At 44.0% G+C, this 14,873-nt stretch overlaps 1 protein-coding gene across 1 annotated transcript; it reads left to right on the plus strand.

Moving 5' to 3' along the window:
- The first annotated feature begins 324 nt into the window (after window positions 1-324).
- LOC142583156 (uncharacterized) lies at window positions 325-9,961 on the plus strand. Its single transcript, XM_075693504.1, has 4 exons — window positions 325-391; window positions 1,185-1,225; window positions 7,060-7,334; window positions 9,582-9,961. Exons 2-4 carry the CDS (start codon window positions 1,189-1,191, stop codon window positions 9,888-9,890), a joined length of 621 nt encoding a protein of 206 aa, XP_075549619.1. The 5' UTR covers window positions 325-391; window positions 1,185-1,188; the 3' UTR covers window positions 9,891-9,961.
- The last annotated feature ends 4,912 nt before the right edge of the window (window positions 9,962-14,873 follow it).

The following is a 14,873-nucleotide window of genomic DNA, read 5'->3' on the forward strand; positions in this document are numbered from 1 at the left end:
AGCTACCTGTGTCTTGACAACTATGCGTCGCAGGTATTGCCCGACTCAGCCGAGAAAGAAAGAAAAAACACGATTATCGGCTCAACACAATGTACAATCAGGGTGCTGTCTGTGTAGTATAGCGTTTATCTCTTCGGAGGAGCACTTTCTTTTTTTTCTGCGCGCGCAGACAACCGTGGCGCGACGCTTATCTATTGAACATCGATAAACGATCGGCGGGACGCAAACACCTCACATTCTATATGTGGACTGCGGCAGGATGCTATATATTTTTTTCTTTCCTGCAAGCTGATAACGGACCACATGACGGCTCGACTTTGAGTTATAAAGCAGCGACGCGAACAGATACGGTGCGAAGTCACTTTCACGAAGGAGCACGCACACCACCAAGGTGAGTAAGAAACACGGTTTGTCACTTGTTCCTTGCACCGGCCCTCATTCGCTGCCAATTTCTTTAGCGGGAACTCCCTCATAACCATCTGGAATTGTCTAATTGGTGATGACACTACCAGTTGTAGCTGCAAATAGAACGATGATGGAGATTTCATGAGTGTCCCATAGGGCGACTCGTAGACATACTGCGCGTTACCTGATATTACCCTTGAATAGGAAGTGCGGCTGAAGTGTAGCTTATAAGGAAGACAAGCGTTTTCGAAACTGTACATTTCCTTTAGAATTTTGTCACACTTTCATCCCAGCCGTGCGCTGGTGCGGACGCCTTTGGAAAATCCCTTTGCTAAAGGCTTAGTTTACTGCCTGAATGACGCGATTAAATGGACACGTGGCCTTCGTAGTCGAGAAGGCCTACCTTGAGACGAACGTGGACTGCACCTCACAGAAAACAACCTGGCTCAGTTAAGAGCGTGGTGAGGTGGCGTCCGTATTAAGCAGTACAGTCACGACAGCTCCAGCCAGACTGCCACATCGGATTGCACTTCGTCGCAATAAGGTATGCCGGTATGAAAGCACTGGCTTAGATTTACAAATGTCCGAATGCACACCACTCTCTTGTAGAATAGGTGACTTCTTATCCAGAAAAGTTAAAAAAAAAACACCAAAACACAGTTTGCATGCTTTGTAGCTTCCGTAAAACCGGTAGACTTGCCTGCTTACTGAGACATACAGGCTTTTATTAACCTCCACAAAATATGTGCCGCATCTCTGAAGTGTCGTTTATATTGCAGCAGGATGATTCTGTTCGCAACCACGCTTCTCCTCTTGGCAGGTGAGTTTAATTTTTCTTTTGCTTAAAAATATGCCGTCTGGTCCGCCGCCAGCAGAGGAAATGGACGTCCCTAGCATAACATAACGGTTCTTGCACTGCGCGAAGGGCCATAAAAAGCAACTCCGCTACGTTAGGCATCGTTCCAGAATAGCACTTGCAACGGCACAGCGGCTGCAGGGCGTCTAGCGCAGTTAACGCTTCTTAAACACGGCGACGCGGTTGGCTACTGCGGGCTACTACCTTTGAATTTATAGGGCAAGGTATGCCGCGTGCCTACGAAGCTTGACTTTCGCCAGTACTTCAAAATGTTGTGCGAGCTGCCAAAACGCAGCTTGCACGTATAATAAAGGCTCCTTGGCAGCCAAACTATGCTATGGGAAAATTATGTATAAACTTAGAAAGTGTCTAACTAACATCCAAATACCTGTTTATCTACGAGTCCGTGGTGCACATTCACATCGGAAACTTGAGGATAGTTAGTACCCTTGGGCAAGTTCATTCTTTACTTTTTTTGCAGATTCTTGTTCAGAGATATTCACGAAATTTGGCAGTCTGTGCCACTGATATTGTATTTTGAGGTAGAAATATGGGGCAGGATTGGGGGAAGGGGGTGGGGAGGGGGGGCATCGTTAACACGAGCCTAGGAGCGATGCGATTATTTGAGCTTTCCGCGCCAGCATAAAAGGAACGTGAAGCTGATATCAGTTGTCCTGCCAATAAACGCCTGGCGAAAAGAGACGATTACGCAACAAATACTCCGCTATGCGCATTTGCGCTTATCCGAGAATACGAAGTGAAAAGCTCGGGATGAATATTATGGGGACACTTGACTTAGGATAACATTGTCTTCAGGTTTTCAATACGTGTACGGATCATAAGAGCACACGTTACGCATTTAATCAAGTAATTTTAGTTAATAATACGCATTCCGACCGCAACTGTTCGCCTTGAGTGTGTCTGCCATGGAGCGTACAGCGTGTATGCAAGCCGCTTTTGCGTAGTGAGTATGGCATCTTAAATGAAGTTTGCGAAAGCATAGCGTTAAATGCCCGGCCCGTTTAGACGCGGCATGGGGCGTGTGGCATCGGAACGATCGACCGTAAGAATAGTCTACGGGGTGTAATTCAGGAAGCCTTTCGGAACGACCACTGTTGGTACGTTTACGACCTCGTTTGCTAATATGTTCGTCACGAGCATTAGGCGAGGCCACTTTTTCACTTTTTTTGTGAACCGTTCTAGCTTGCAGACTGTTTGGTGAAAGCAGGCCCCGAGATCGGCTTCCAAACTTTTTTAAACAAACACTTTTGTAATTAGCTGGCCCCATTCGCTAATAATGTGGGCGTTAGTATAATTGACCAGCTGAATTTCTGCAGCGCTTTGCAAGTATTAGTCTACTGAATCCTAGTGGTCTCTACTGCCCCAAATTTTAAAAATTCAAAAGCGAGTTTCGTCGTTGAACTTTCACACTGTTGTTCAGGTTACTATACGCGTTGCAATTCGTCTTGAGAATGCTTTTCCACAAACTTTATTTTTCTCTTTAGAGTATTATAGTCGAATACAAATTATTACAATTCGAGCAGAGAACAGTGACTCGAATGCGGAGCTAATGTGACTGAGGCTGCATTATAAACAGGCCGGAACTTAGCTATGCTGTTGATCCAGCACAGTATGACAGAACATTTTACTTCTTAAGCGATGATTCATCAATAGCTGTAATCGTTTTACGTCCCGAAGCTCCGTAATTGGCTATGAAGGCGTAGGGGCGTACTAGTTCAGGCTTTGGCTACCTAAGGTTGTTCAACCTGCACTACACTGTAAGGTACAGCAGCATTTTCGCATTTTGGCCTCATTACAATGCGGTGGCCACGGCTAAGAACCGAGCCAGCCACCTCGTTTTTAGTAGCACAGTGTTTATAGCGACTGAGCCATCATTGGGGCTGTAAGTGCTGATTTACTATGTGCGTGGTTAATCTTAACAGATTATAGAGATAGTCAAGCGTAAGAAACAGTTACAGACTGTTGTGTTCTGCGTTTGTTCTCGTACATTGTGTCCTTTTTGTCTTGATACCATGCATTCAGACAGGGGGTCTTCAGAATAGAAAACAAACAAGGAAAAAAAAAACAGCATTCGTTTGCCATTGTACTGCCGCACATGAATGGAAAAATAGAACGGCAATTTCTGTTCAACACTATCACAAAAACGTCTGACAATGTATGAAAACTTCAAGAATAACCTGAAATTGGAGCCCCCCCCCCCCCTCCCCGTATAAGGAAGAAGAAAAAACGTAAGCAATGCGTTACTCCAAGATTAGCGCAACTTGAGGCAACAGAAATGCAGTTGCGCGAAAACTTTGCAACTGGATAAAAGCGTTTGTGGAGCGATGTTTCCGGCATCACTATCGTCACGTGCGTAAGTGGTGGTCAATTGAAGTTATGCACAGTTAAAGATGCTGTAGCCTCTCTTCCTACATGGAGAGTATGTATTGACAGTTCGCGATAGGTGCTACTCAGTTTCTGATAAAGAGTGAGCATTGCAGCGACAATATACTAGGCAACAAAGACGCGCAAAACGACATATACAGACGGTGACTTCCAGCTGCCATCCACCAGTAGGAAATCAAAAGCTGTGTATGTCATTTGTGTGGTATACATATGTTTGTGCATTATACTGCTGCCTATGTTTTTTTTTTGTCCAGTAGATTCGCGTTGTAATAATTGCTTTCCAAAAAAAAAAAAAAGGAGGTACGAAGTACGCCACAAATGAGCTCATTTACTTTAAATTACTTTCTCAGGGAGACGCCGTTGAGGCAGCGTTTAATAAAAGTAAAGGCGTCATCTGAGCCAACAGATCACATCTTAAGCTAGAAGTACTTGAAATTAACAGAATAAGCAGCTACACAATACTCTGCACGTTGAACTGTGTGGAGTAAAAGAGAGTAAAAGCCCGTTGACTCATTGCTCTCTTTAATATCCTCCTGTTACGGTAGTTTGAGGTAGCATTGCCATCAGGTGAGATGTTCTCATGTGGTCATAGGGTGTTAGTCTAGCTTTACCTGAATCATAAGTTTTATTTCTTGGCTGCTTTGTAATGCAGAGCACGTAGATAGGCAGGGTTTGTCCTGGTACATTACTGTAGCGTATGGACGAGCGATAATAAGGAAATTAACGTTAATGCGGCCTGTTATTTTTTTTTCATTGGTAGCGGACAGGCCAAATAAGAGCATCAAACGGAAAGTTAGCTATACAAAAACTAAACTTGAGAATCGTACACTGACAACACATAGGAAAGTCTGTGAACTCAAAAAATCATTCGCATTTCTTCTTTCCAGCGAAACTGTTCGTGCGATTAATTCGACGCTTTCAGTGGAAACCCGTTATGTCACTGGGCGGTTTCGAAATACTAGTACATTTTTTTGCGAACTGGGATATGTCTACGCGCTAGAACCAGTTGGTTTCGTAATGCTGTTCGTATCGTATGAGTAATTTGCTGAATGCAATAGTGCATGTCGTTCTTGGCTCAGAAGTCGTCAACGCATAAGATAAGTGAACTCGCATATGAAGTCAGTGGAGTCGTAGCACGATATTACAGCTAGGTGGTATGGCGGGCTGTTAGTGCAAGACAAAAAAACGCTGCCTCTGATATAAGCTGGATTGGTGAACGCTACTCTCTTCACAAGGACACAGTAATGCAACGCAGAATACATTATTGCTGAGTCACCTAAACTGAGGAGCCGGGACATTGTACTTATTTTGCGTTCACAAAATAACGCTGACGAGACATTGTACATTTTTCAAATATCAATCCTATCGAATGAGTAGTGTGTCCTCTTAGAGAAGTTAAATAGCCGTACTTCATATGAATAGTTTACGAGTTTATGAAACAAGTATTTATGGCGCAACCGAAAATAAAAATTACTATTTCTGTTTCTGTAATCTCCTTGCTTGTGCAACCCTCGAATTTTCTCTAGTCTCTTTTAATTTTCTTTTTTCGTGTCGCAGAAATGGTATTTTGATTCTATGTGTACGTTGCTAGTAAAGATCACTTACACTAAGTTAGATTTTGGGAACACCGGTTGAAATGTTTTTTTTTTTTTTACGCGATTTTACTGGTGCGGCTTCTTGGGGGCCAGGAGAAGGCGCTGTGAAGTCAAAACATGGTAGGGGCTCCAGCAAAGTGGTCATCTGTAGGAATACGCAGTAAAATCGAAGTGATTTGATCTGTAACGTGTAATGAAGACATGTAATGTAGTGATCATGCAGGGGATTCGATTCACCGGAAGCTTATTAATGTTCGCCGCTTTTTCTTTGCCAGAACTGCACACTGCCAGCGAATAGATGTCACGTGCATGAATGTGTGCACTGTGACTAAAGGGGTTATAGATAGGTTTCCCTTCTAAATGTTGAAAGTAACACTTTTGTCTGACGTAGGATACGCCTTGCTATCCCAGCAATCCGAGCTTTCGCTGATCCATGTAGAACAAAATAGAGAGAGAGAGAAAGAAATATAGAATTTAGTTCCAAATTGAGAGGTTCATTCGAAGTGGAGCTGGCCAGGTCAAAACTTTTAATGCTCTTCTTTCTTTTTTTAATGCTCCTAATTTTCCTTCACCGACACCGCCGACGTCACGTTGTCACACCCTCCCCGTACTTTTGTCGATTTGCGCTAAGTGACCATAGCTCCTATGGTCCGTAGCACGAGGGCATTCGAGTCTGATTACCACAATGAATTTATTATATTTCACTCCGTAAAGTCATTTTTTTATTGCAAACAATTTTCACTGCGTGAAGAGGCTTTAAGAGGGATCGATATACACGCCAGAGGGCTCTGCGCAATGTTTCAGCTTGGAATCTTTACTTCCTAACTTATAACGACAGTTTATAATTAACTACAGCCACTTAATTCCTCAGAAGGCGCTTTATAGCTGTTCCTGATTTTGAGGATCTCCTAAATGACCAAAACTCTCGAAATCTTCCCCAGCATTGACACAGTGTGTTGTTTCCTGTGTTTTGTTCCCAAGGCTTCATTTCGATGCAAATTTTTACCTTGTATGCGGAAATGGTTCGTAAGTTCTCTGGGTGCACTTGTATTTGTGCGACCTTGATACTTACATTTGACGCTGTAAAGTAATCCACGTCTTAATAAGTTTTAATGCGCGCTCTGCAAAGTGTTCCCTCTACTCTGTCAACGTTTAATTTTGTTCCGGCATTTATTTCAAATTATTACTGCAATTACTACAAACGGCGAACGAGTTTCATTAGCAGTTATAACGACATCTTTATGCGCTTTTGTCACTCTAACAATTAAACCAGATTTTCACAATTGCCCCCCGCAGATATATAATGTTCTCTATACTGGTGCAAAAAGTTTAATATTGGTTTGATTTATTAGTTGTCTTGCAATCAGTCAGGATAGTACATTGCGCACGCTTTTCAAGGTAGCAATCCGGGGGCCGCAAAGGTGTACTTACGTTTACGTACTTAAGGCGAAAAACGCCGTTATAAAACTGTCCAATATAAAACACTCCGTAGGTGGGGCATGCATTTCGCCCTTGCAGTCAAACAGGTCAAGTTAACCGACAAATGCATAATAAGCGTTGGTGGTAACTATTCACTAGCGTTCCTGATTAATGAATGTTAGTATAACAGAAGTATACGTATAACAGAACAGGTATTCGACTTCAACAGCATATTAGTGTCGTGAAAAACGTCATCACCAGTCCGTGCTCTACGGTTTATCGCCTCGTTCCGCGCAACCGTTTTAACTCTCCCCTGCTATTTTGTCTTTGTAGTGATTAGGTATAACTCCATAAACCCACAAGTTTCTTTTATTGCAGGCCTCAGCCAACAGCAATCCACCGAGGAGCTCAATGCGTACGTGGACAAGATACTCAAGGACGAGCTTCCCGCCGAGGCAAAGTACATCGACCCGCTGACGATACCCGGCTTCAGCTTCCGCGTCAGAGACCACCCCCACTATTTGAGCGTCAAGTTCGATAAATCAACCATCACGGGTCTGAGCACCATCCAGCGCTCGGGAGACTGCTCTTCTTACAGCCGGTTCCCGTACCGCGTCTACGTTGGCTGTAACGTCACTTATGGAGAAATCAAGGTAGGGGGCTGAGGTTCCTTCTTGAAGCGCCCGATCATACCTAGATGGTTTGAGTTAATCTACAGCGACATCATTTGAGCTCTATAAGTGGAAGATAGCATGCCGGAATCGTAAGATACAAGGCGATAAGGTTGCCAAACAGAGAGAAAGCCTGCTTCAGAAGTAATGGCGACACAAGGCTTCTAGCTCAGCGGCTATTGCGTAGTGAATCTATGCAGAAAGCTACTAGGCATAACCTACACTGGATAGCGAAAAAGTGTCTACAAGATTTCACCACTGGAGACCTTGTCCGAGGGTTCCTTACGCCACGGATACTTATCTAAGCACAATAATGCTTTCACTCATTCGCTTTGAAATTGACGATGTGGTAACGGCCGTTGATGCAGCCCATGCACGGCAAGTTGAATCAGCCGCGTTAATTGTAGACTGCTATTGTGGAGAACACTTTATGATGTTTCCTTATCGCATATTTATCTCAAAACGTGCAGAGCGCATGTGCAGATGGCACGCTAGCGCCACGCTGCCAATAGTTCCAATTGAATTCTTGCTATACATTTGGATTCAAGACAGTTTTGTGGAAAATGTCGTGGCGACTACCATTAAAAACTTTGGCCAGTGTACTGGACTTGCGCTAGCTGACCTCCGGTCGTATTGTAGGATCACAATAACCCGAGCTTCCTGCCTCTTCCGTACTGCAGTTAAGCAAGTTTTCTACGGCTCCAAAGAAAATTGTCATGCGTTTCAAAACGCTAACCCTTCGGCTCACTAAGGACTGCTATCATCGGCATCCTTTTTTAACTTCAGAATGCAACTCATGGCCTATGACTGAGGCCATATTGTGGACCTATGGATTCATTTTACCCACCTCAGATTCATTAGTGTACACCAAAAGAACGGCATACGAACGCTCTGCAGTCCTTCCAAAGGAAGCTTTTTTGCGAACCTTGTTGCGTTTGGTGACCACGGGCACTTCTGATTGGCTGTTCCCTGGCCGAATAGGCCAACCAATCACAGCACAGCTGAGCACGCGTGCCGCGCGCACCGCTGGGTTTCTTGCACCACTACCAGATGGCGCTCGCTTTCGCACATCCGCGGCAGTGGCAGCGCCGACCATGCAGATACAAAAAAAATAAAAATAGAACCAGAAAGCTCGCCATCGCGCATCCGCTGCTGTATGGCAATGAGGGAGTAAACGCATCTTTTGGATAGAATGGATTCGAACTGCGCTACGTACATACGCACATGCTGCCTCTGAACCTACGATTAGTTCAAGGCGTCCGTCGTACTCTCTACTAGTCAGCAAATTCATTTAACAAAAGGCTCGGCATAATTCGTGTGCGCCCGTGCTTGTGTGTCCGTGTACGTGTACTCGTGTTTCGTCTCTTTCTGCACTCACACAAAGCTGCGCTGTATATAGATTCCAACTCGTTTGATCTGCTGTATTTTTTTGTCATTGGAAAGCGGCCGCTCGGAATAAAGAAGGGAACCCGCGACCCTGTGCTCAGCAGCAGTACGCCATAACCACTGAAACACCAGAGCCGGTGATCGGTGGCGCAGGGATCTCGTAGTGAGGTTATACAGATGCGTAACCATGAGGTTGTCCTGATCATAGATGAGACGACCTAATCTGGACAACTCTCTCGTTTGTTTTTGTCTTTCTTTGTGTGCAGACCTCAGAAAAGCCTCTAGCCGTACCACTCGAAGGAATTCCGATAATAAATTAGCTTGTAAAAAAAAACCTTAATGCTGTTCGTTATGCCCTCCTCATTAGATACATGTCGATGTGTTTAATAATATACAGAAACAGTGAGGCTTAATTTATGCTGATATATTGCGTGGCAATTTTCCGACCTCAATGGCCGCCCCGTAGGGAAGCTATGTACTCTGGGCATACGCACGCACACTGCACAGAGCGGAAGCGCATATTGACGAGTACCACCATCAGCGGAGCCACGGGCCACAAGTTGTTAAGCACAGGGACTCTTTTGGACATGCTGTTCACTAATATAAGAACTGCACTCTGATCCACAGCCGGTTCAGCCGCCCTAATGGCGGCTTTGGCTCGTGCCAGTTCCGGTAACTTTTCTAGTAATCGTTAGGAAGCTCTTCGCGACAAGGAACCATTCGAAGCGATGGACAAGCATGCAGCAAAACTGACGCAACAAAAAAAGAAAAAGAAGGGCGGAACGCTCTCGGATCCCTATACCATTCCCGTCGGCTCAACAGCACGTGGCCACACTTTTTCAGGTGCAAGTCAAGAGCCAGCTGAAGTACGACCACAACAGTTCGAGCGTCTCGGCTGACACCACTTTCCCGGAGGTCCACGGTCGCCTCTACGTGTCCGTGGGTGCCTGGAAGGGACCCAGAGCTCATGCCTACCCCAAGCTCGGAAACTTCAGCACCACATTCACTGGTCTGGACGAGAACCCCGATACCCAGAAACTGCGCTGGGGGTACTACGAGGTGATCCGTGACATCCTGGCCGTGAGCATCGAGAAGACCTTGTCGTGGGTTATCGCCGATAGCGCCGGCAAGGTCCTCTGGCCCTGCTGCTAGGCCGAACAGCGTGCATGTGTGGTACTGTAGTTGGAGACGCGGCAATAAAAGACAACAATCACTGCTTTACAGATCGATGGCCTTTGTTCAATGGCATTTTCCAGGAAGATTGATGCTAAGCTGGACGCGATATCCAGTCCATCATCTCAACAACTCTAGACATTATCAGCTGCTGTTGAATTCTCATTCTATTATTTTACCTTTGCTTAATACATACAGTCATAAAGACGATGATGCGGATACACTTAAAGCAGCAACTCCAGCACTAACAAGACAGGCAGGCAGAGGAAATGTTACACGATCACAGACTTGCACGTAAGGAATTACAATTCAATAATTATTAATAATCAATTACGGCTTCGGTGATATTGTAATTCAACGATTACTTTATTGACTCAGTAGCGCCCACTAGAACTCAATTACTTTTTAACTTTTTTAACTTTTTTACTTTTTACACGTAACAAGTTCCATTTTTGACGAAACGAGCTCTAACAGGCAACGCAGCTTTGAGCAACTAAATTTGTTGGGAACTGCAGTGTTCACAGGGGTGAAAACCTGTCCGTGAGTTACTTCCTTTCCACCATCAGCGTTCTGAAGATATATGCCTCCATCCATTCATCTTCACAGGCTTTCAGATGTGCACGCCTCTCTTGGAAGTGAGACCTCTGAGCTTCCCTCTTCGAATAAATCTTTCTCTCTCTCTTCTGGATGTGCCTTTAGGCGCCTTTCATAGGCGGTAGCAGCTGCTGCTCAGTCCTTATTTGCTTAGTGCAGTCTATCACTGCAGCACTATAAACAGAAGTCTTTGGCGGTTAAATGCATACGTGTATATATGTGTTTCATATATACGCTTCTCAGATGCACCTATTTCTGTGATTGTAACACACTAACAGTATATTTAGGGCTGAGGGTTATGCAGCTTCATATTTAATTACATTACGCATTTGGACATATTTTCAATGAACGTGAACGGTTACTGATGCCCGCTACAATCAGTCGTTTAGGTTTAAATGGCTAACCAGTAAAGGACCCCGGGAGAAGGTACACCAGATGTTGGCTGTCAAATTGAAACGGCGCTTCTATGACTCGATAGCGATGAACACTTCCAACATTGATGCCAGAGAATTACCTGTGCGGACGCTCTTCAGTTTTATACTCCCCCTATTGGGTGCCCCTTCCCCTATCGCCAGCAACAATGAAGCGCTGCGCTTCATACATGATACAGACACAATCATCTCGGCATTTCAAGTAGCAGTCTTGTGAGCGATGTGTTCGTACGTCACAACACAGCCTTTATCTCCAGAACTCGCACTGAACGAGTTTTCAGTGTTGCTGCAGATAGCTTCAGAAGAAAAGTAGAGAGAATTACCGAAGAAAATGTTGAAAAGCAATGTCTAGTGAATAAAATTACGAGCCATGCCACTCTGTGGAGATAGATGAGCGATGCAATTAGGCCCGGTATAGCACTATCTGCGGGATTGGCCCACGGTTTTTTCACAAGCAGAACAAAGATGCCCGGAACCCTAGCCATAAACAGCTTCGCTGTAATAAACAACCAGTAATGGCATGCAATGGACACACTGAAAGTGCCAGGCCAGCTCGCTGTATTTAATTTATTTGTGCAATCTTGATAAAAGTAGGGAGTTAAGTAATGTTTAAGTAATCGAGTACTTTTAAGGAATTGCCCAATTTTTTGTCGGGACACTACTTGTTAACTGCAATCAAATTACATTTCTTGAAAGGAGTAATTTTATTGTAATTGGTAACTTTTTTTTTTCTGAAACGTGTAAAAGTCTTCAGGACGAAGGCTGCACCTTTCCTGTGCCGGTCTTGATAACTCTAAGAGAATTGCTTTACGTGTGAACCGTCTAGCTCCAGGACAAGTTCTGCTAATGAGGACAAAAGTTTGAGTGCGCTTCTCACCTTGCAAACGTATACTTTGGTTTTAATAGACGCTGACTCCCTGGTGTTAACTAACATTGCAGCACAAAAGCAAGGAAGAGCAAACAAAAGTGAGGCGTTTCTTCAACTGATGCTAACAGGGCAAGACATAAAAGGTGCTACATCAGACATAACTTGTAGCCGCCAAATCAATAGCGTCATAGAATATGGCGACATTATTTAAAACAGCAAGTCCGCTTAATGCTCAAACTTTTGTCCTCATTAGCAGAACTTTTCCTGGAGCTAGACGGTTCACACGTAAAACAATTCACTTAGAGTTATCAAGACCGGCACAGGAAAGGCACAGCCTTCGTCCTGAAGACTTTTACACGTTTCAGAAAAAAAAGTAACCGGTTACAATAAAATTACTTCTTGCAATACAGTTCTGTCTCCACAACAAATAAACGTTTGACTGTGCTTAAGCCTTGCGATGTTTTTGCTTTGTGCAAACATTACAGCAATCGAATGTCAGTAAATGTAGCACTACGTGCCGGTTTTGAACAAGTACTTGAGATTCGAGCAAAGTCTAGGCGTGGTGAAGAGCCCGATTCGTCGCTAGAGAAGCGCGGCAGCCGTACATGTGCACTGTCGGAAGAGATGTCGCTGGCGTTTTACCTGACCAGCTTGCGGATTTTCTATTTTATATGAGAAAAGGTTTATTGACGGCTCCTAATGCAAAGGCACAGTGACCGGGAACGACGAGACAGCCAGAAGCACTGTCCAAAAAGACGCCAGCAATCAACAGCGCGAGCCGAGCCGAGCCGCGCGTTGGCGATGCGACTGTGCCTCGATGCGCGTCTTCTTCTTCACATATAGAAGGGACTGCTATGCTTATTGAAACATTTGCCACGCTGCGATGGATTGTATAATCATTGTTGCTTGATCCCACGGCATGAATGCAAATATGTTCATTCTTTCCTTATATTCTTACATATTTAGCCATTTAATATTTCACATATTGATATTTGGCTTAGAATATGGATGAAACGCTTGACTGGTATGAGGCGTTGCTAGTGAAGTACGATATAAAAATTTGACAACCAATCTTTTCCTGAATATGCTGACGCGGTGCCTCTGATACTGGTCAGCGTTCTTTAAGTGCAACAAAAGAACCGTTGAGTATATTTCGCAAGAAGGTATTTCCCCAACGATTGCACATGACTATTTTGCTTATGCAGAATTTGATATTTTTGGTTCGCGCAAGAAAGCAGTGGAAGAAACATGGTTTGAAGATGATAGTTTTATTGTCAAGGGTAAAACGGACACTGACTAAAACATTAAATGAAAATTAACCAAGACGTGTCGACTCCCATATGGGGGCCTTGTTCACAATGAAATTAAAGGAAAAAGTGGGGGGGGGGGGATTTTTATGTACGTTCGAATGAATGGCGCAAACAGCGGGCGTATAAACGATGAGCTTGCCACAAACGTTCCGTCACCACGTCGCTCATACAACGTTGGCAACAAACCTGCAATTCTCCTAAAGACCAAGAAAGAGATCTGGAAGCCATTCATCTTGAACTTTCACGCAAGAACCATCCTGCTTCACTTATGGCTTCAGTGCAGCGCCACCTATACCTCCCGCCTAGTGCTTCCTCCGTCACGTTTGGTCCTCGTAAACGTGCAGCGATACCTTATGCTCCCGGTACTAGCGATGCCTTAACCTATATACTGCGTTCTTTTGATGTGCACGTTGCACATGTACCAGCGAAAAAGCTGAAAAACGTGCTTGACAATGTCAAAGACAAGCTTCCGAAAGAAACGTACCCAGGTGTTGTGTATAGCATTCCTTGTGCCGACTGTAGTTACGTCTACATCGGCGAGACGGGCAATCTTCAAAGGCGCATCAAGGAAGACTGTCAAATGACAAAAAACAAAAAGTTTCTTCTAACGCTCTTGCCGAGCATTCTCTAACAGAGGGACATGATATTGACTGGGGTAGAGCGCATGTGCTAGCCACTGAGATTAATCAAACCTCGCGTTTGCATCTCTGGTCATTACTAATCCAAACTACTGATACCACGCTGAACCACAATGACGGCAGTCTTCCTTCCGTTTATGCCCGCTGTTTGCGCCATCTATTCACACGTACATAACCATCTCCCCCCTTTCGTTTACTTTCATTGTGAACAAGGCCACCATATGGGAGCCGAAACGTCTTGGTTTCTTTTCTTTTGGTGTTTCTGGGTATCGTCCGTTTTACCTTTGACTATGAGCAAACCCGACCAGACGAGTTTTTATCGAACTTTTGATTTCACGATAGTGTTATTATTGTGTTGAGAACTTGGCTTCATGCGTGTGACTCGACTTCCTAAACAGATATAGCATGCATTTCTTACGTTAACGGTGGTATAAGGCTGTACTGTTTCGGTAATATTGCTTATTACCTTACGTGACATGCAGCTAGTCTCGTGACTTGTTTATTGCCTCTTAATTAACAAAAAATCCATAAAGAAACAACAAAATGAGATGCAACATGAAGAATACCTGTACAGGCGCATGACAATGCCGCCGTAGCATGCGCGGGTAATATGTTCCAGCAATTTATTCTGACCCGCGGACCAGAAAATAATTTCTGTCTCCAACAAGGGCTAATAGAATGGTTTAAGTACACCTTTTATTCACGTGCATCACTGTTACTGCATGTCTTCAGAGCGTGGAAGAGACGCTAACCTCTAGGCAACACACGTCGTCCTCAATAAATATGCCTTGAAGAACGCACGGTGCAGTCTAGGCGTGATTTCGTACGAGTTCCCCCTTCTTTGCGAGTATTCCGCTTTCATTAGTGACTGCATGGGGAGTTTACCAATGAAATAGCATGCTACGCTTGTCGAACAAGTAATAATAATAATAATAATAATAATAATAATAATAATAATAATAATAATAATAATAATAATAATAATAATAATAATAATAATAATAATAATAATAATAATAATGATAATAATAATAATAATTCTACGGCATGAGCCGGGCGAGGAGAAGAGGAAGAAGACGTGAGCTGGTGCAGCCTGGAGTCCACACATAGAGAGTGTAGCG

Source organism: Dermacentor variabilis, chromosome 5 (assembly GCF_050947875.1).
Source record: "Dermacentor variabilis isolate Ectoservices chromosome 5, ASM5094787v1, whole genome shotgun sequence".
In the NCBI taxonomy this organism is placed as follows: domain Eukaryota; kingdom Metazoa; phylum Arthropoda; class Arachnida; order Ixodida; family Ixodidae; genus Dermacentor; species Dermacentor variabilis.

Excerpts from the sequence above, each read along its gene's own strand:
- LOC142583156 (XM_075693504.1), top strand. The coding sequence starts at position 1,189 with ATGATTCTGTTCGCAACCACGCTTCTCCTCTTGGCAG. Across the intron at positions 1,226-7,059 it reads CACGCTTCTCCTCTTGGCAG|GCCTCAGCCAACAGCAATCC; the intron begins GTGAGTTTAATT and ends CTTTTATTGCAG. Across the intron at positions 7,335-9,581 it reads TCACTTATGGAGAAATCAAG|GTGCAAGTCAAGAGCCAGCT; the intron begins GTAGGGGGCTGA and ends ACACTTTTTCAG.